We start from the raw sequence: 22,300 nt of genomic DNA, 5'->3' as shown, positions 1-22,300 counted from the left end.
TTGTGAACTTCAAGGGATAAAATTCTTCAAAAGCAAAAACCTGAAGTGATGGAGAAAAAAAAATGTTGATCTCTCCTTTCCTAACACAGTTTAGACGTTTTCCCTGCAGCTAACAGACTAGCTTGGAGGGAGCGTTGCCAGCTAGCTTTGTTCTCATTTTAAGCTAGGTTCCACCCAGCTGTAGCTTTCTAATATATGTATTAGCATTTCAGTGACTTCAAAGACACACAGATAGGCGATCTTTTTATTTCTTCCTTCTGTTGCCTGCTTTTGTTTCTTCTTATCCCATTTTTTTTCCCCAGCACCTATTTTCTGTCTTCCTCATCCCACCTGGTACTTGCCAGTAGCTGCCCCACCTCTTCTTTTTGGCTGGACCACAGCAACAGGGCGACCCCTATAAATGTGAATGTCTGTTGCTGCCTGACTGACATTTTAATTTATAAATAAAATGTCCTTAACTTGTGTGTGGTGATTCTGTCAGACATCATGGCTTGGAAGTGACTGCTGGCTAACACACAGTGTTAACGGGCCGTGTGTTTCACTCACTATTTCATACAGAAAAACGTCACGAAGAAGTCAGTTAGCATGCTGCAACATTGAGTGACTTTTCGAGCAGGCGTTAGCTACTTTCCATCAAAAGTAGTTGTTTACAGAGATCCCACAACAGTTTTCAGCAACACTCACTAACCACACACAGTCCAGCTATATACTAGGTTTTGACCTAGTCCTGTTCACCTGTCTCTCCTCTTCTTGTTTTCTTCGTATCATCTCACATTCACCCACCTGCTCTCTCAAGCTGACATCACTGTCTCTCTCCTTGCTTTTTTCCTCCCAAAAATAAGAACTTTAAAGAAACAGAGAAATTATTCTTCTTATCTACAGCAGCTGTATCATTAAAATGTGGTCATAAGTCTCAGAGAATGAAAGTAAGAGAGGGTGAGCTGGAGCATATCAACAAAAGAAAGAAAAAGACTAAGAATGAGAGGAAAAAATAGAGATAATCAGACTGAATCACGTACGCTTCATCTGCAATTACCCCCCGTTGCCACGCTACAACTAAACAAAACCACTGCCTTCCATTAACAATAATCACCCCCATACAGTGTGTGTCCTAATACTATGGATGGCTGATAGAGCCTGTAACAAAGTAACTGGCATTTGAAAGGGAATGGGGAAAAAAAATTTTGACAGTTGCTAAAACCACAGTCATGGTTGTTCTAGGATATTAAAAAAAAAGATGACATGCAGTTTATTTCTTAAATATTGTTTTAAACTGATATTGTGAAAGATCATTGATTTGTGACTTTAATTTTTGTAAAATTAAGTTACATTTTGGTGTGTGCATTGCTCTGGTATTTCTGCACCAGTCACCTAAGATGTGAATTAAGTGGTGTGGAGTCTATATTTGTAAAACCTAGTCAGTGCATTGTGAGTTTCTGGAATTGGTGCTCTTTTGTTTATCTTCCCTGTCGTGTTGCCGCAACCAAACAGTACATCATGCCCTGCCTAGCAAGAAATTCTCTGCAGAAAACTAATCAGAAGTCACATATGTAAAAAAAAAAAACTCCTTTTTGTATATTGAGTCACATTTGTCAAGCCATTCAACATCAGTACAAATGAAAACATATTTCCACATATCCATATTTTCAAATGGTACTGTAGATTATTCATTCAGCTGAAAGGAATCAGTGTTTAATATCTGAAAAGCCCTGTGAGACCTTCATCTAAATTCAGTTTAATTTATAACACTTCTTTAAGCAATAATTTCACAGTGTTTTTCCTTTTTGGTTATACTTTCTCTCCACAACATTTAATTTTGAGCTAACAGCTCAAAACAGATGCTTGTGGGCAGCACAGATTGTGATGGGTTAGTTGCAAAGAAAGAAATCTGTTTGAAGTGGGGTGCTCTTTAGATAAAAATAAAATGTAGATTATTTTTAACCTGTCGAGCTTAGTGATTTGAGTGCTTTAAAACATCCAGAAATCATCGAGCAAAGGTACATTTTTTTCTATTTAAAGCGATGGAGAAGATTTTTCAGTTTTAAACCATGTAGTAATTGTTTGGATTTTCCTAATTTGCCAGTGACTTGTGGATGTAAAGGTCAGTGGAATGACATGAGTGGCTTCAAGGCAGACTGGAATTCATTGTTGTTGTTTTTTTGTAGTTTGCGAACCCCTCTTGGGAGCCACCTCATCACCAGGAGGGCAAGGCAGAGGGCTTCAAGAATTTGAGAGTAACCAGAATGAAAACTGATCATAGACCACTGGTGGTCACACTTTCTTACAGTTATAGGTTGTTGTGGATTATTTAGCAGTAAATAAACAAATATTCGCTGATAGAGGCAGCTCGTAATGGAACGGTGTTTGTCCCATCACCCTGACTTATCCAAATAATATTTGTTATAACTCTGCATTGGGGAGTCCAGTACAACATGTTTATTGCTTTTATGTTTTTGCTTCTGTCATATCCATTAAGCTCATCTGAATGGAGCTGCACTGAGGCTAAATGAACTCAAGTTTAAAAAAAAAAAAAATAAATAAAAATGAAGTGGCTGAATAAAAGCATACCAGACCAAACCATACATGATTGCTCTTCCTGAATATTTTTGACCTAGAGTCAGTCAGTCAGTCAGTCAGAAATTGTGGCTGTAGAATTACTGAATTGCTAGTCAGTTTTCCTGTTCGAGTCTAGCTGTGATATGGTATTTCTATGGTTATGGTTAGTTAAGTTTAGACAACAATATTTACTTAGTTATATCCCCAGCCAGTCAGTTAGCTGCTCCGATCTGTGGGTAAATGTAACTTTAGGCCTGTTGTATTTTTTGTGCTATCTGACCCCACAGACGACCACACCAGAGTCCGACTGCAGCTGCTGGATGGAGACCCCCACTCTGACTACATCAACGCCAATTATATTGATGTAAGTCTTTACACACACACACACACACAAAAAAAAAACTTGCACATTTATAATTTTATGCTTGTCAAAGACTGGAGAGTAAGGGTACTCATACCTTTGCCTCTAAACCTAACCATGATAACTCCATGCCCCAGACCATAACTCTGACCAACACAAATTTTAACATTAACTCAAACACCTAGTCGGACCTCTCCAGCACTCCTGTAGAGAGGTGAGAACCTGAAAAAAATCTCTTCACTTTTCAAAAATGTCTTTATTTTGAAAAACATCCTGTCCTTTGAAGTATAAAACTCAAATTGGTCTTTACAAAGATGGAAATACAATCTCACACAGTTTCCCCTCTTATTCTCCTTTATGTACCGATCCATCCATCCATCCATCTATCCATTTGTTTTCTCCTCCTTTCCTCTCCGCCGTCTAAGTGTTGTGCTTTGCTTATCGATTGAATCTCTCACTCAAAGCTGATTTTGTCGTAAGATTTGTAATGAATTTGGTACAAAATGTTTATTTTCAATCAAACAGCCTCACATCCCTTCAGTGAAGATAACGCCATGCTTACAACGTGGTCTTAATGACAATATGAAAGTGATAAATGCTTCCATCTCAGCAAGGTTATCTGTCTCATAGAGGGGTGTCGGGGGTGAGGTGACTGTGTGGGAAATTGAGGAGTATAATCATTGGTTGGAGAGTTGTCGCTTTTCATGGAGGGAAAATTAAGAGCCCTTCTGTTATTTAATTTAATGTTTATTTGGAAAACGACCTTGAGTTATGCTTCTGGGAGGAGTGGAAGGACTGGAGAGGGAGATTGGACAAATTAAAAGAGGAAAAAAAGGATGGGCGGAGGAAACAAGAGAGGAAGAAGTAAGGAGAGGAAAGGAAGGAAGACAGAAAGGGATGGGGAAATTGATTGAAGGGGTGTAAGAAGGAAAGGATTGAGGAGGAGAGAATTTAAAAAGGAAAAGAGTGAGGATTCATTTCTAGCTGGAGAAAGGGGAGGATTATCAAAACAGAAAGAAGAATTGGGAAGAGGGAAGAAAAAGATGGATTAAAAAGGTGCAAGAAAAACAAGCAAGAGAGACCAACAGATGTAGAAAAGGAAGAAGTAAAATGGTACAAAGAGACAGAATACATATATAAAGGGAGGAGGAGGAGGTGAAAGAACAAAGACAGAAAGAATGCAAGAAAACTAACGTACTAAAAATAGAGAAAATGAGGGGAAAGGTGAGAGTATGGGGAGGAAAGATGGAGATGACTAAGGTATGAAGAGCCTCTCTTTTTTTTCCTGTCTCACAGGGGTACCATAGACCCAGACATTACATCGCCACACAAGGTAATTAAACTGATGTGATGAGTGTGTGTGAGAGGACTATGTGTGATTCCACATTTGTGCAGATACAAATGTGTATGTGTGACTCTATGCAAGTGCCTGTGTGTGTGTGTGTATAGCAGCCACCTGGTAAATGTCGTCCTTTCGGACTGGAAGGCTATTACCACAACCTCCTAAATCTAAACCGCCGTATAAAATCCCCCTGACAAATTTAAGACCCCATTACCTCAAACCCCCGAACCACTATCTGGGATTGATAGTGTTTGAGTGCGTGTGAGTGTGTGTGAGTGCACGTGTGTTGCCCTGTTCATGTGTCTGTGTTTTATGTGTGTGTTTGTGCAAGTTTGTTCTATCAGTGCTGATGCATTTTTACATGAAGTTGTAGTGACTGAGTGTGTGCATGTGCTCTGTTTGCATGTGTCAATATGTTCATATCTCGAATTCGTGTGTGTGTGTGTGTGTGTGTGTGTGTGTGTGTGTGTGTGTGTGTGTGTCAGGGCCCATGCAGGAGACAGTGAGGGATTTCTGGAGGATGGTCTGGCAGGAAAACTCGGCCTCTATCGTCATGGTTACCAACCTGGTGGAGGTGGGCAGGGTGAGTTCATCGTTCAAGGGATTACAAAACGTGTGTGTATGTGCAGAAACATGAACGCGTATTAGAGCATGAAACTGCTCAACAAGTCCTTATACCTAAATATTAAAATATATTGTCTACATATATGTCAGTAACCAGACAGATAACCATTAACCCAATTATTTCAAATTATGTAAACAAGGAAAAACGGCACCGGCTGTTGGTGGGGTAAGAGACACAAACCCTGGTCTCCTGTGTAGTCGGACACTGTACTCCCACCCATCCATCAAGACCTCTTCCCTTTAGCCCTGGGATGTCTTTCGTGGGAGCTTATGAATTACTTTACAGTGTTATCTGGACATTTTGAATCAATATCCTTCAATTGTCAAATAATTAATCTTTTCTAAGTAGCCATTTATAATTCAGAGGAAGCAAAACAAACTTTGATATTATTATATTAATCATGTCGATCATCTTAACCTCCACTTCATCTGACATGTAATACATATTTAAATACACAGCGTGACTGTAAACTGTCTTTTCCAGGTGAAGTGTGTGCGTTACTGGCCTGATGAGACAGAGGTGTACGGAGACATCAAGGTGACCCTGATAGAAACTGAACCACTGGCAGAATACGTCATAAGGACATTCACCGTGCAAAAGGTAAACAAGTAAACATCATCAACAAAGAACCTGAATTTTTAATGTATTCCTCCAGAATACAGGGATTCTTAACCCAATAAGTCAAGGAGATTCCAACAATCTGAAATAATACAACAACAGCAATAATAATAATAATAATAATAATAATACACAATGCATGGTGTTTTATCAATGAGATGTAATTCTGGTTTAAAAAATATTTTAAGACCTCACATGGGATTTGAACCCCCTCATGTCCTCGAACTGCTCAGTTACTCTTGTTGTTGCTTGTTATTTATCAGTTTCATTTTTTGTAAACTCAAAATCTGGATTACCATTACAGCCAATGTGTTACTGGGGATTTGAGGCGAGCGAGCAGGGTTATTTGTTTGTTCCTCGCTCTTTAAGAGGAGGCTTGAAAGCATAATTGGGGCCCTTGTAATCAGGCAGCAGGGATTTGAGAGGAGAAAAGACGAGTGAAAGCGGAAGAATCTACCGTCGTTGTTGTGGTGAAGTTCTCCACAGTGAATGGAAAAACAGCGGAAACACACTTCACAACAAGCAAAAAAGGCTCTGATTCAAATCCTTGATTTTCCAAACTACTGTGTTACATGTTCTTCTGAGTCTCTTCTCTTTTTTCCACTGATTTTCTTTGCCATGTTACATTCATTGTTTCTTTGTTATTTCCCTTCATTTTACTTCAGTGTCTGTGTTTAAGTAATTACTCCATTCAGATCCTGCTTTGATGAATATTTATTTAAGAATCAAGGGCATAGATTTGGTTACAGAGGGGGTATGGGAAGGCCTCATTTTTGTCCTGGAGGAGGTCACAATCTGACAACATCAGCAATCAATGGTAGTGCTTCACCATAGTTTCTAATTATTAAAATCATGTAGAAAATTATAATACGTTTATTAATATACACCTGTAGTAACTAAAATCTTGCTCTTTCCTTCCTGCTGTCTTGTGCTTTTTTCTTGCTCTTTCTATGACTCTCTCTCTTTTCCCCTCTGTCCTGTATTCCCTTTCCCCTTCACTCGTGCGAAAGCAGCTTATGAAGACGTGTCTTCAAGTCCTCGCTGTCAGCTCATTTAGCAAGCCATTAATCCATACCACCTCTGTGTGTGTATTTGTGTGTGTGCACAAGTACTCTAAAATTCAAAGGAAAGCTGATTTTGAAATGCCTGTCATTTCGCAGTATGCATTAATGCATAAAATACACACCAGAGACACACACTAATACAAAATTCACCATCTTTAAACTCCAGTAGGTTCTGTGACTGTTTTATTTGTCTGCTAGTGAGTGTGAAGAACAAAGAGAAAGCAAGATAGAGAGGCAGCGAGTATACAGGCTCTGCACCACAGTTTAATAGCTTTAATTGCAGTGAATAATGAGAACAGGATCTTAATGAAAAGGTTTATTAATGGCACATCCAATGAGATTAACCAAGCACTGAGAAAGACAGGGTGACAGAGTGAGACTTAAAGGAAGAGAAGAAATGTGTGTGTGTGTGTGTGTGACAGAGAGAGAGAGAGAGAGAGAGAAAGAGAGAGAGAGAGAGAGAGAGAGAGAGATACAACCAGCAGATCACAAAAGACATATCTGAGGGTCAGAGTCAGTAAAACAGAGTAGTTGTGGAGGAGAAGGTTAACACGTGGACGTAGGTTTAGCGAGTCTCTGCTCACCAGCCAATTCATTCTTTCTGAAATGTTCATTGTATCTGGGAAATTGGGATTTCCTTTAAACACAGCACAAACTCATTGAACAGAAAATCCACTCACTCAGAGCAGTGTCTCCATTTTGAATCATACAATACTCATTAACACAAATTGCGGATAATCTTAACTTTCCAACAACTGGTTAAAGCCATATCCACTTACACTAGATCCAAGGTTAGAGAAAAATGAGCCTGAAATCCAGTGAGTATCCTTATCTGATTTTATCCAGATTTGGTTAAACTGAAAGCAGGTCAACCAAGATCACCCAGCGGACAAGCAGTTGGCACAGAAAACAAATCACAGCCTTGTAGTCCCATGTGTAGCTGAAGGGTAAGAGAATTTTTAAAGAATTTGTACTAAACACAGTTTCTCAGTAATTTTATAACCCAACAATAAATAGGGCTTAGCTCCTCCGATGGACGGCATCCAAAACAGCTGAAGAGTAATCTGGTCTATGGCGCTCGGATCTGGAGAAACCAAACAACTCCGTGCCACAGCGGAGACCAAACTGTACAGGACAGGAACAAAGAGGGAGGCTGAAACACCATTTGTCTACACCAAAAAAGCCATCGCCTCCCTTTCTGTGGTCAGCTGAGATGACAGGGGGACTCCATGTCATCATTTAACCTGGATCTGCCCTACTGGTCATAGGATTAATACCTGTATTATATCCCACAAACTGAAGGAGGCTTTCACATGAAATATCTTCAGTCGGAGCTCTAGTGGAAACTAGAAGGTGTGGTTGGTCCACTGTTTCCACAATACAGAATCCAACAAATGTCAAGCTGCACTTGTGGTTAAAGAGCCCAGAAACCATAACTACAAGATCCCAGCTTCAGCTTCCACCTGAGAGAGAAGCTCTGCACTTTGTCAGAGTGACCTTGAAGAAGCTGCTGAACCCTTTGCTCATTCATTGCTTACAAAATGTTCTAGAGCCCCAAGTCAAAAATAACACTACACTGAATTAGGAACACCTGTACAGCTGTTTGTTCATGCAGCTGTTCAATCAGCCAATCATGTGGCAGTGCAGTGCATAAAATTATGCAGATACAGGTGAGGAGCTCTAATTCTTGGATGCTCACATAAAAACAAACCCCTCTGACAAGTAGTCAAAAAAGCTTAAACCTGTCTGTATAACATACATTTAAAAATTGTAGATACCAGCCAGCAGCTTTAAGACTAAAACAATAAACATTTTCTGCACATGGGGACTTGTAACAGAACTGCCCCCCCATGTCTGGCTCTTTCTTTTAAAACCAAAAGTTCTGCATTTTGAGAAAGAAGGTTTACTGCAGAACAATAAACTATATTATTTGTCACTCATCCATTAGAAGTGAACATTTTAAAGAAGAGACTGAAGAGACTGTTCTCTTTTTTCACAGTGAAATGAGGTTTTACAGTGTTTCCACATCCTCATCATCTATTTTCAACATGTCATGCGCCTTAATGTTGTTGATACTTTTGGTGTTTTTGTTTTTTTTTTACCAACCACTCATAGATTTGAGGGCCTGGCTGTGTTGGACGGCCATCTATCGATTTAGAGAAGTAATTTCAACATCACAAGGGAGCAAATCAATGGGAAGCCAAGTTATCAAATCACCTTGTGGTTTTCTGGGTTTTATTTTTCTCCTGTCTGCCTCCCTGCCTCTCCATCTCTCTTTGTATGTCTGTTTATCTCTCTCTCTCTATCCTCTCTTCTATCTTTCCTTTTCTCATTTTTCTTTGTCACATCTGTATCTTCGTCCTTTATCTCTCACTCCTTTACCCACTCTTACCTACTTCTTTTACCTCTGCTCCTTCCCACTCACAGTCTCTGTTTCTTGACCTCTACCCCTTTCACATCTCTGTTATCCCTGCTTCTCAAGTTATCATAAGGCGCTCAGCCAAAGCAAACATTTCACTGCAACCTTGTCTATACCAGAGCAGAATGGGAAACAACAGTTTCCTCCCAGTTCTATTCTTAGAGAGTAAACTGAACTGAGGAGGACATGGCTCTCTACATTTAAGATCTGTTAAGTTTAGAACAGTATAATGGAATCCATTGGTTTGAATTATTAAAGCAGAAGCCTGAAGTGTTGTGGAGAGAAATGTAATCGCTGGAAGCTGAAGAAAGGGTCATACATATCTTATGCTGCATTTTGGAGCTGTCAGAAAGTTAGGAAATTTCTGCATCCCATGAGGAGAGAAGTGGCTGGATGCCCGGAGATACAGGTCAGAATTCAGAGTAGGAGCTAGAAGCAAGACCTCTCAACCGAGGTGCAGTTATCTGACTTCAACAAGGTGGCACACGCTGTCACACACTGTCAGAGTTATGCAGTTTCTGTTGACAGGTCCAAAAGTACCTAGGGGCTTAGTTGAAGGTGTGTGATGTCCAACCAAAGATTCTTATAATTACAGCTTTGAAATGTCTGACTTCCAGCCATGAATGGCAACATCTATACTGTGATCCAGAATTAAAGTCTTTTTGTTTCATCAGCGAAGCAGGAAATGCTGCACAACACAATTTTAAACATTATGTCCGTGTGCCAGGAAGGCACTGTGATCTGAAGTTTAACTGCTATCTATTAAGCATCAGAATGGCATCTTTACTTTCTTAATATCCTCATTGTTAGACAGTAAAGTATTTACCAGCCCTTTGTGTTTCTAGAGAGTCCATCATTAAAATGTCAAGATACTATCAGAGAGCCACAATGGATGCCCACTGCCATTTCATTTTCCTATAATCTCTATTGTTATGCACCACACTGTCTCCTTCTGTATCTCTTTGGAGGGAGCACCATAGTGGAGTCCAATTTATTTTTTTTATCTAAGCCTTTAAAAATCCTTCTTTCCAGGCCAGCAGGGACTTTGTCTTCACTGCTGAAATGAAAGTCTTTTTGTACGTCAAACAATCAATACTTTTCTAAGAAACTTTATTTGTTTAATTAATGTATATTCCCTCTTCTATTTTGTTCAAGTCTCTGAGTTGCAAGAAAACACTATTTTGATTCTTTCTAATGTCTTTAAGTAGTTGTGACATCTTAATTCATACAGAATGGAGCCAAAATGACTGTTAGACATCTAAAATCCTTGTAAATCAGGCAGCTGAACCGAACCATGACATTTCCTCCTGTAAGTCTTTCCCAAAAGGGCCATCATGAGATTTGTGAAATCAATTAATCTTTTTGGTGGAGCCAAAATGGCCATCAGTTTCCTCAAATCTCCCCTGTAAATTAGGCAAATGAGCCACGATAAGTCTTCCTGTCTCTCAATCCCAGAAGTGGCCCAAGTGCCATCTTGACATCCATGAGATCGATTTATTTTCCATCTGAAGCCAAAGAGGCTGCATGGCCCCTAGATTCCTGAAATCCCTGCTGTAAATTAGGCTGCTGAACCATGTCTCCTTGTCAGTCTCCCCCAAAAGGGCCATGACAAGATTTGTCAGATCCATGTATTTATCATCTTTAAGAGATAAAATGGCTGCCACTTTTCACGAAGAACCAGAAACTTTTCCTCGAATCACCGTTGTAAAATATGCCCCTTTCCCTGTGTGTGTTTCTCAGAAGGGTCATCATGAGATCCGCGAACTCCGTCAATTTCATTTCACCAGCTGGCCAGACCATGGCGTTCCCTGTTACGCCACCGGACTGCTGGGCTTCATACGACAGGTCAAGTTCCTCAATCCACCAGATGCCGGGCCCATAGTGGCACACTGCAGGTAAGAACACAGACACGCACTTAAAGGACACCAAGGTTTTGTACCGAAGATAAACTTAATTCCCTGATGCTGCTGGTCAGTGGCTGAGACCAGACAAGGACAAACAAACACATCCACTCAGTTGTACAGCTCTTGGCTCTTTCCTTTCACCGGTGTGGTTTAGAGTACAGGGTTTTGCAGGGCTTGTATAAAGTGGAGTATAAAAAAAAAAAAACATAGTGTTTGTGTATGAAATGGGGCCACTTTCACTTTTCAATATATTTCATATTTTGATGATTATTTCAAAGCATATTATTGACACTGTAACCACCCACCATCACACTCACACATGTACAGAACTTATTCATAACCTCCAAGTCTGTCCTTCACAATTATTTTTTAATAAAAAATAAAAAACATTACAATAAGTAATGTTTAGTTTGGGATTTCTTGGTTAGTCCATAAAGTTCACCATCACTTTAATCCCTACAGAGAATAGCAGACAAAAATACAGAGAACTGAGGCAGGTCAAAATGATATGCAAGAAATAAAAATAAGATCAGTGGTGAAAATTTCACTCTATGACACGATGATCATACCCACCAAATAAATTACCATTTAATTCACATTTGTTAAGTGCATTTTAAATGCAATATCTGTTTGCATATCTTTTGAAATCTGAAATAAATCAGAAGACACATCCATCGATGTCGTTCTGTAATCAAAGTAGCCCACAATCAGCTGGAAGATTTAACCTGATAACAGCCTGAAAATCTCCTTCTTTGTTTCACTGTCAGCCTGTCCTCCTACTCTCTTTTTCTCTCTTACCTCGTTCCTCCTCAGATAACACAATATAACAGGTTATCAGTACCAGTATAATCACACACACACCAATGTTCCTTGTCCATAAATTAGATTGAGAGTAACCTTTAAGTGGTAGGCAACAGAAGAAAAAGAAATTCACCTCCCACCCCACTTTCATCCCAACATCACCATCATCTATCAGCAATAGAGGAAGAAAAAAAAGGTGACAGTTTTAAGATTCCCACGGCGACAGTATATTTAACCTCCATGTTCTGTTCTTTATGGGACGTAACAGTTCAACTCTGGGGCCAAGTTTTCAGCAGGCACAGGCTTTGAAAGGTCAGCACTCTGACAAGCTATGAAAAAAAGGTTTGGAGTGGATTCCTCATATTGGCACGAGCATTTATAATTAATGTATTCCATTTGGTGGTCCACCTTAATACAACAAATAGCTTTGAATGGGTGGCCACGGAGGGAATTAAACTCCTGACCCTGCCATGGTTAGCGCATGGTAGAGACAAAGGACCATCCCTAGTCACAAATGCACCTTTAGTTGAACAGTTTTAAAGGGATATACCTTGTTCTGCTTTTTATCTTTACATTTTTTTGCATGTTTCTGCAGATTAACCATGTGTATTACTGTACACAATATCTGAAGCAAACTGTATGTTTTCTTTACAACGTTTTGTTTTCTCCCTCTCCTTCCTTTCTCCTTCTGAAGTAGTAGTAGTAAAATATTCCTTGTGGAACTAACAAGCTTTCATACAACTTTTAACTCTTGGTCGTACACAACTTCTCCTCAAGTCAACAGTCAACTTAGTTTTTAGAAATGTGAAAAAATGCAGAAGACAGACAGGCAGTTCGATGATAAAAGAAGTATACACGCAGACAGAGTGGAGAGCTGTGGACAGACAGACGAGGCGAGCAGTCATGTAAACAGGCAGCTATAGTAAAAGTATGTGGACAGACAGAGAGGAAGTTATGGCAGTCACTTCCAATTTCCGGGGGCACTCTGATGCTGTTGGCCTGTGTCATGAGGCTTTCAAACACACACATACACACATGCACACACAGAGAGGCCCGGCAGTATTCTGGTCTCAACATTAATCACAGAGGTTGACAGGTAATCTGCTGAGGCACTCCCTCCTTTCCTCTCTCTTTCTCCTTTCTATCTTTCCTTCTCTCTCTCGTCTTATCTCTCTCTTTTCTCTTCTGTTTCTGCTCTCTCCCTCTTTCTAGTTGTCTATGGGAGCTGTCAGAGGGCTTGCAAAATGAAAGATAGGTTTCTCCCCTCCCTCTCCCCATCCCTCCATACCTCATCCTCTCACTTCCCTCTCCTTCCCTCCATCCATGCCTCCTTTCCTCCCTTGATCTCTCCCCTGTGACGACCACTTCTGTGACTCCCAATCACTAACCTCTTCCCACTGTTCCCTCTCCCCCCTCCCCTCCTCTCCCTTGCTCATTCAATCCATCCATCCATGTGCTCATCTGTACCTCCATCCGTCTCTTCCCTCTAGGCTTTACTGTTCAAGATGTGTCACCTTAACACCTGACATGGGGTATTAAAGTCTCTGTGTGCAAGTGCATGTGTGTCCACACACACACACAGACTCCACCCTCCTCTTACACTTGATGTGTATTTAGGCATCAGATTCTCTGTCGGACTGACTGTTCTGACCAGAAAAAAAAGCATTTGTTGTCTGATAGAACACTGAAAACAACATGTTCAAGAACCTTTGCAGAATGATTAGGGTTCTTTCTGCTGTTCTCATGAAGGTGGATGTTGTATGATGTTCTTGTACTATTAAGGGTCTTATACACAAATGAATACTATAAATATGGTTAAGGGACAGATTTATTGTTTTAAAATGTTGTTTCCTATCATATACAGTGTCATACGACACAATGTCACTCACAGTTAAACTGTAAGAAACTTACAGTTTACTGTCAGTGGCAATTCAGACTGTTCCAGAGCTACAGACGGCATTATCACAAGTATTACAGTAATGAAATGGTTGTTCATCTGCCTGTAGTGGCAACTTTGTGATTGTTTTATTTGTCCCGGCAGTGCCGGAGCAGGGAGGACGGGATGTTTCATCGCAGTGGACATCATGTTGGACATGGCAGAGAATGAAGGTGTGGTGGACATTTTCAACTGCATCCGAGAGCTGAGATCACAGCGAGTCAACATGGTGCAGACAGAGGTGAGTGTTGAGATACGAAATACATCCACATACAGGTTCAGGCATATCATGCAGAGTGGAAATTCCAACACACAGATGTCAATGAGTCCACCTGACCTGGTTCAGACAGACTATTTTATTTGACAACCATAGTTTTGCAGGAAGGATGAAAACATATCTACTCTTAGATTTTCCTGAGCATGAAAACTCAGCTCAAGTAGAAAGAAATCACCAGTAACAGTTATTGGAGTGGCCATAAGACTCAGAAGCTCTATAGCAAGAAGCTTCTCCTTAAATTTTGGTTCTCACACTTTGGCTTACTCCACCTACATCCAGAAATATTCCACCAAAGGCAAGTTTTATGTAGGAAGTATGTTCAATTAGCTTCAATAGCTTGTAGCATTCTATCTACATCTGTCTACGTGTAGTTCGTGTAAAAAGAGATCCAGTGTCTCAGTGCTCCTTTCAGTCTTATACCATCCATCCCAATCAGTCTATGAATATTAAACATTCCCTGAATAATAGAAGACTTTAGTAGAGAATGCACACAAACGGTCTAAATCAAACACACACAGAATTAGATTCTTTGTGTCAGTGTGTGTTTGTAAGGAGTATATTGTGACACACACAGACACACACACACAGTACGTTTGTCTTCACATTGCTACTTTCCCAACTAGTTAGTTGTCAAAACTTACCACCGACCAACATTACTTAACTTTCACCAGGGCCTTCACTGAGCTATTAATTAACTAGCATCAGCATCTCCAAACCATAGATAATCTGTTTCCTAAAAAGTTCTTTTTGTCAGCTGAGGACTTGGGTTACTTACTGTCCTTTACACAGTGTCATAATTTGTTCTTATTTTGCACTATCAATCATTTTCTAGAGTCTGTGTCTTCAGATGTTGGATGTTTCATTTTGGAACAGAAGTATTCATTTCTTCTCTAAGCTACCTTAAGCCGACCTAATCCATCCCGCCTCTGCATTCCATTTGTGCCAGTGATGAAAACCTTGCATTTCCAAAAAGTCAACTTTACCAGGAATAAAGAGAAACAGCCTCATTTTCAGACTGACATCTCAAGCCCGGAGCCTGGAATTGACTCGTGAATGGGATTCAGAAGTGCCAGGCTCAGAAGTTACTGAGGCCAACGCATTGGAGTGTTTTCACATGGCTGCAATGATATGAAAGCTGGTGTTGTATGTGTGTAACTGTGTGCGCACACTCATATGTGTGTTTTTATGCCTCTTGAAACCAAGCTAAATGTACGCTGCCCTCCCTTTTGAATATGTGTGGGAGCAATTTGTGTCAGTGTTGAAGCTGCTTGATGCTATTATAATCCTGCTCCACACAACACAAAGCAATTAATCTTTTAAAAGGCACAGGGGAAAGTGTGTGTGTGTGTGTAAATGTATGAATGAGTGCTTGTGTCTTTGTGTAGGTTTGTGTGTGTGTGCCTCTGTGCATACATGTGTATTTTCATGCGTGTGTGTGTGTGTCACTCGAGTAGGTAATGGCCAGGAGAGGTCATTTCAGCGATGCTTTTAAAACTCGCCTCTCCACACCAAGGGCAGCAATTAACATTTGACAGAGACAAAGAGACAAAGTGAGCGATGAAGTGAAAAGCAAATTGAAAAAGCAAGAGACAGCAGACAAACATAAGAGTGAGAGGAAGCCGGTGAAAGAAATGGGAGACAGAGAAATGAAAAGTGAAAAAACACTGGATAAATTGGAAGAACTGCGTGACAGAAAGAGAATGTGGTAAATTAGCATGCACAGTGGCTGCTGTAGTTCATGTTAGCTGATGCTTTTAAAAGCGAGCTAGTTGGATGGAGCACAAAGAGCACACTTGATCCAGAGCACAGAAACACTGAAGGGCAAAGCACTATTCCCTTTTAATTCACTTGCAGGCTGCTGAGAGAGCACAAGTGCACAAATAATAAATTCACATGCACAAACCACAAGAAAACTGTGTTCACAGTGGAATATTTGAGTTTGTTGGAGACTTGAAAAGGCAGGAGATGCAGGTTAGCACAACTGCGTCCTCTGTCCCAGATGTGTCAGCGCTTACAGCCACAGTGAGAAACTACAGTCAAGTCCAGGCGCCACACGCTGGTTCACGCAGACTAAACCTGATTTTGACTCTAGCATTTCTCTGATCATCTGCTTCTGCTCGTGTTGCAGGAGCAGTATGTGTTTGTTCACGATGCCATCTTGGAGGCGTGTCTATGTGGGAACACAGCCATACCAGTGTGTGAGTTCAGAGCCATTTACTACAACATCAGCAGACTGGACCCACAGACCAACTCCAGCCAGATTAAAGACGAGTTCCAGGTGGGCGTGCACACACACAGTCTTGCTGTTGTCATTTGTGGGGATATTGACTGGACTTACATTCATTAGAGACTTATCCAAACTTTCCTAAATGTATTTCTACAGCTAACGTAACAAAAAAAAAAGTTTTAAAACTAAAATAAAGTCTAAGTACAACATTTTGATTACTCACTTCCTCCCATGAGTCACCGTAACATGACTGTGCAGGTCCTTTGCTTTATTATCTCACTTGATTAGTATTTTTTTAAAGAGCAAAGTTGACGTAGGACTAATGAACTAGTTTTCTGTCTATCAGACTCTGAACATAGTGACACCCAGGGTCCGTCCAGAGGACTGCAGCGTGGGTTTGCTACCCAGGAACCATGACAAGAACCGCAGTATGGACGTCCTATCAGCAGACCGATGCCTGCCTTTCCTCATATCTGTGGACGGAGAGAGCTCCAATTACATCAATGCTGCATTAATGGATGTGAGTGTATATTGCAGGTTGTGAATATATGTGTGTTGTCTTTTATACTGTTGAATTTCTATTTTTTGAAGATTTCTTTTTCAACATGTCCAGTGATGCCTTGACTGATCAGCAGTGTTTTGTTCACTTGTCTGTTTATCTCGTGCTTGCCGTTGTTATTTATTTCTGGTCCATCTCAACACTCCAGAGCCACAAACAGCCAGCGGCCTTCATTGTTACCCAACATCCTTTGCCAAACACCATGGGCGACTTCTGGAGGCTGGTGTTCGACTACAACTGCTCTTCCATTGTAATGCTCAATGAGATGGACGCAGCGCAGGTACAAAGAAAAACATTCACAGATACACGCATATTCCCTCTCTGGTTTCCCCGCTTCTGTCTGATTTAGTTTCAGAAAAAAAAAACAGACAGCAGAAAGCCAGGAGCTGACACACTGACTGTAACATCACACCCAGAGGCTATTTTATAAATGTGAATGTGTATTAACAGTCCTTGGATTTGCACCCTGACAACTGAGATGGTTTAAGTGTTGTACAATCATACCTCTGACCCAAAACAATTAAAAACAGACAGAAGAGAAATAGATTGCTAGTTTATACAGTTATTCAGCATTTCATAAGCTTACAAAATCCTTTGTTTAAAATGCTAAATTAATAATCAATACACCATTGTGACATTGGTTACCACTTGGTTAACACTGATTTCAAATTATAAGTCTCTTTGTTCCTCTTGATTACAATGATTTAATATAAACTTAGTAGTATAGTGTCTTGCTCAAATTCTACTGCCTACACCATGCTGCACATGTTAAGCATACTTATCATGTCCCTTGTCAACATTTAACTTGATCAGGTTGTATAGGAAGGGAAAATGCAGCAACAGCATGCAGCATGTAATCGAAAAATTATAGTTGCCTCATCTCATCTCTAACCAGAGTTAATTGGCATTTTTATGAATGAAATCTGATTGAGAAAAAAAAAAGCAAATGGAAAATTAGGTAAAATCAGAGTCCTGTTTTCATGTGTTATTTTTCTGCAGTCAGTTTCATCTCATTTCAGATCCTGCATAGATTATTATTATATTATACACATGGAGATCAGTCTTTTATCAGGCTTCAGTGTGGAAGTATAAAATTGAATTTACATTTGGCCATGGAGGTGATAATCTTTGTGATCAATGAGGGGGATTCATACAGAGTTCTGTGAAAACATCTTTCTGATTATTGTTTCGCTATTTGAAAGGAAATCCATATACAGTATATCCCTATTAAACCTGGTAAACCTTTTTTCTATCTGTCTTCCTCTTACTCACTACATCTTTCTCTTCCCCCCTGTATTTCTGTATCTCTGTCCTTTTAGTTATGTATGCAGTACTGGCCAGAGAAGAGTTCATGTTGCTATGGTCCCATTCAAGTGGAGTTCATATCAGCAGACATTGATGAAGACATCATCAACCGAATCTTCAGGATCTGCAACATGGCCAGGGTATGCACATACTCAAGGTTTTCACTTTTTTCATGTAAGACTAGTTTGGTATTTGGTATTTGGAGAATTCTTAGGTAAAGGCAGATAATCAGGGCTGTGCCTATTTTTTATGAACCTGGCTTTTAAATGAGATCATTTTAAGCCACAATAGTTTTATATAATTCTTACTTTTATCTGTTAAGAATATCACTGCAATATCCTTTTACAATTACATTTCAATAAAGAGTTAGAGTTCTTTCCTATGTGTAAGGTTTTCCACATAAAAGTGTGGAACTTAATGGACTTAATTTTATAGTTTACAAGTCAGACTGCTGACCACTTGCCCAACATTTAGAAATATAAAATGGTTTCAGTTTTTACTCAAAAATGTATTTCTAGACCTATATTTGACATACAACAATAGACAAGTGGAACAATACACACAGGAACAAGATATAGAAACACATAAAATGCCTTTTGCTTCTAATGTGACCTTTACCTTGCCTCTAAGCAACTGGCTACGGTAGTCAGGCTAACAGAGCCCTGGTTTAGTGAGTTCTCCAAAGAGAAAATGGTGGAGCAGTAGGAGGTGGTGCAGTCACAACAGAACAGTTTGAAGATTCCTTTCCCCTCATCTTCTTCTTCCTCCTCTTCTCTTCTCCTTTCCTACTTCCTTTTTTTTTACTTACTTTTCCCACCTTTGCTCTCTCTTCACTTCCCCTTTCATCTCTCCTTTCCCCTTTCCTTTCTCCTCTCTTGCCTTCTCTTGTTACTCTCTTCTCATCTCATTTTATCACCCATCCATGACGGTACAACCCTAGCAGTGCCCTATTGTCTGCATGCTCCTCTAGTGCTTAGTGAACTCCCCACTAATCTACTCTCTATATTCTAGCTCTCTCTCTTTCTCCTTCTCAAACACATCACCAGTCTAGCGTGAAATGGCTCATATCATTGCCACAACAGCACGTCACACACTGTGAGAGCAGCTCCAGCTTAGCTGAGTCTGTACCACCAACCACTAAGCCATCAAATGAAGAAGGAGATGGTGAAAGAGTGAGGGAAGAGAAAAGGTTTAAGAAAGGGAAGAGGAAATATACAAGTAAGGAGCAAATTAAAAAAAGGGGCGAAAGGAAAACAGAGTGACAGATTTAGAGAAAGAAATGGGGTGAAGGGAAAAAATGGGGCTAAGAAACAGTTTGAAAGAGCAGCTGATTGGAAGGGGAGATGGGTGAAGTGGAGAGATGGGAAAAAGGAGGAAACGGATTAAGGAAGCAAAGGAAGGAAAGAGAATGAGAAATGGGAAGACAGGTAAGATGGAAGGAGAGGGAAGGATTTGGAGGAAAACAGAAACTAGATACTACTATATCTGCTTGGTTGTGTGTCTAAATGTCAATGTGCATATGCGTGTCTGGCAAACCTAGCAGTAAATCAGTCTGACAGTGATGGCGGGTTTTGGTATTTTAGGTGGTGGATGCCAAACACCTCAGGCCAGACAGCTGAAAACATTTTATCTGCCATGAAATTGAATTAAACATTATAAAGTGTTGGCTTTGTTGTGTCCAATCCCATTTCTTTTGAAAAGATATTTTGTTCGGAAACAAGAACTAATTGTAGCACAATGGCCTGCTAACACATAAAATGTGCTTTATGTATGATTTGAGTCTGTCAAAATGAGACCACCACTGAGAGGACTTGCAGCTTCTAAATACAGATTTTTGATCTTATTTGTAAAAAGTCCTACTGAATTTACCACAGCCTTCTGACTACACAACATTTATGTCTTCTAAGATTTCCACTGTGCCAGATTAGGTGATCATGGGGCCTTGATTTCTTGCTCTGACTTGGCCAAAATACATAAATCATAGCTTAGTTCAGCAAGGTTCAGATACAGACTTCTGGATCAACAATCAAAGCGTCTGGAGCTTCATAAAGCACATCTTAGACATTGCCAAAATCAACTCTAGAAATAATTAAATACTGACATGCTGGCCTTTCCACTGGGGGCTTCACAAGGCATTTTAGATGCAGATTCAGAGGTTCTGCTTTATGACTCTACACAGCAGAAAAGAAAAAAAATTGCATATTGTTCTGATGCCTTTCGAGGGTGTTTACCCACTTTTATATTCCCCATGGATTTACTGCATTGTGTTGATTGTGGTGATGACAGCAATGGTGATAAAAATCCTTATTGTCACACCTCTTTCCTCAGCCACAGGACGGTTACCGTCTGGTGCAGCACTTCCAGTTCATTGGCTGGCCAGCCTACAGGGACACACCTCTCTCTAAGCGCTCTATCCTCCAGCTGGTCAGGAGGCTGGCTAAGTGGCAGGAGCAGTATGATGGAGGAGATGGGAGGACTGTGGTACACTGCCTGTGAGTTCAACATTCACACACACACACGCACAGTGATGTGGATTTACAGGCCAGGCTGTAGACCCAGCCAGGCTGTAGGCCAGTTGAAGCTGAGTCAAAGTCCAGCTGAGTCCCCACACCTTACTCTTTTGCTCCAAGTCTTTTTCTTCCAAAAAATTTCTAAGTGTTCAATTCTGCTTTTAAAGGAAAAAACACAGAGTCAATTCCAAACACTGGAGACCATAGATGTTGATTCAATAGAGCTTTATTCTTCAATACAGACATCAATTGTGCAGAAAAGCTAACTTTCACCATCTGTTCATCATTTTTATATTGTAAATTTCAGGTATGTTTCAGACCAAAGGGCATGTCTGATCATGCCCCTTTTTCCCTTATTTGATCGTTTTTGGGATGATCCTATTTGTGTGTAAAATTTTGCCCTTCCCACCTTGTATCAAACCCATCTTCCCTCCCTTGTGTTTTGCAGGCCTGATATCTAATGGTGTCACCTTTTTATCTCATGTTAGCCTATTCCTCTTCTTAATGTTACATGACATGAATTTAAAAGAGCTAGACCTTATGGTTTTTTTTTATTGTTCTGTATAGTGTAGGTCAGGGGTCATCCACTAAATTTGTTTGGGGGCTAGCTTGTTTTTTCACAGGTGCTGTGGGGGCTGGACTTTAAAACAAAAATATAATTAAGTAAAGTTAAATAAATACATAGTTATTTACATACTGTACATACATACATGCTTTGGTTTGACCAACATATTTTTGTTTTGATATTTCAATCCTCCTCCAAGATATATGCAGTTTGTTGTAAGATCAGTCTCCATCACTTCTACCGCCACCAGCCACAAGGGGTCGATTGAGATGTTTAAGGTACATATTTCTCGGCCTGTTGGGTCATCCATCACTGAGATTGACACAAAAAAGCTGTGTTTTGATTGGTGAAGAAATAGTTTTGATTCTCAGAGAAGCAAAATGGCACTCTCAAAGAGCCTGAAGCGTAAAGTTGACGCAGAAAACTGTTGCTTTAATGCAGAATGGACTGATAAGTATATTTTTATCATGCCTGCTCATTTGCAGTGAAACTGTCGCTGTTTCAAAAGAATACAATCTGAGACATCGCCATGAAACAAAGCATGCAAATTTCAAGGTGTCATATCCTGAGCAGTCAGATGTCCGTCAAAGAAAAATTGACACTTTGAAATCAGGATATCTTCGTGCTAGCGGAATAATTCAAAGAACTTTGACTGAACAAGAAAGAGCAATAAGTGCATCTCTGCAGGCTGTATGGGTGCTTGTCAAGCATAACAAGCCGTTTACCAATGCTGAGGTTTAAAAGGAGTGCATGGTCACTGTTCTGGAGGAACTAACAACGGACAAATCTATGGATAGGATAATCATGTCTGTTAAACAAGTGCAGCTTTCTGCTGCAACTGCCAGCCTCAGCATCCATGTGTTGGCTGAGGATGTCCAGCAACTTATTGATGGAGTCAAGTCACCAAATACATTTTGCTGGCCATTGACGAGTCGACCGACAATACTGACATTTCCCAGTTGTGAGTTTTTGTCAGATATTTTGATGGACAGTGTTTTAGAGAGGAGCTGCTGGCACTGATTCCACTGGAAGGCAACACCACAGGTGATTTTATGTTTGAAAAGCTGGAGGGGCTCTTTCAAAAGCATGGATTGTCACTGGAAAAAATCAATCTGATTGTCACGGATGGTGCTCCTGCCATGACTGGCAAACACTGGGGTGTGGTGAGCAGAGCAAACTAAAGACTCAATCAAAGTAAAGCGCATTTACTGTGATGTAAATGTGCTTCACT

At 40.2% G+C, this 22,300-nt stretch overlaps 1 protein-coding gene across 1 annotated transcript in view; it reads left to right on the top strand.

Moving 5' to 3' along the window:
- ptprt (protein tyrosine phosphatase receptor type T) overlaps positions 1-22,300 on the top strand; it is a 216,002-nt gene that overhangs the window by 172,306 nt on the left and 21,396 nt on the right. Inside the window, exons 19-29 of the mRNA XM_041033529.1 lie at positions 2,844-2,920; positions 4,214-4,250; positions 4,745-4,842; positions 5,368-5,484; positions 10,726-10,880; positions 13,732-13,867; positions 16,032-16,181; positions 16,477-16,650; positions 16,838-16,969; positions 18,009-18,134; positions 20,323-20,486. Of these exons, the coding sequence (XP_040889463.1) occupies positions 2,844-2,920; positions 4,214-4,250; positions 4,745-4,842; positions 5,368-5,484; positions 10,726-10,880; positions 13,732-13,867; positions 16,032-16,181; positions 16,477-16,650; positions 16,838-16,969; positions 18,009-18,134; positions 20,323-20,486 (1,366 nt within the window). The remainder of the gene's footprint in view (positions 1-2,843; positions 2,921-4,213; positions 4,251-4,744; positions 4,843-5,367; positions 5,485-10,725; positions 10,881-13,731; positions 13,868-16,031; positions 16,182-16,476; positions 16,651-16,837; positions 16,970-18,008; positions 18,135-20,322; positions 20,487-22,300) is intronic.

The sequence above is a fragment of the Toxotes jaculatrix genome, chromosome 3 (genome assembly GCF_017976425.1).
Source record: "Toxotes jaculatrix isolate fToxJac2 chromosome 3, fToxJac2.pri, whole genome shotgun sequence".
NCBI classification, from domain to species: Eukaryota; Metazoa; Chordata; class Actinopteri; family Toxotidae; genus Toxotes; species Toxotes jaculatrix.
The sequence above is the reverse complement of the archived record's forward strand: the minus strand, read 5'-3'. Positions and strand labels throughout refer to the sequence as shown.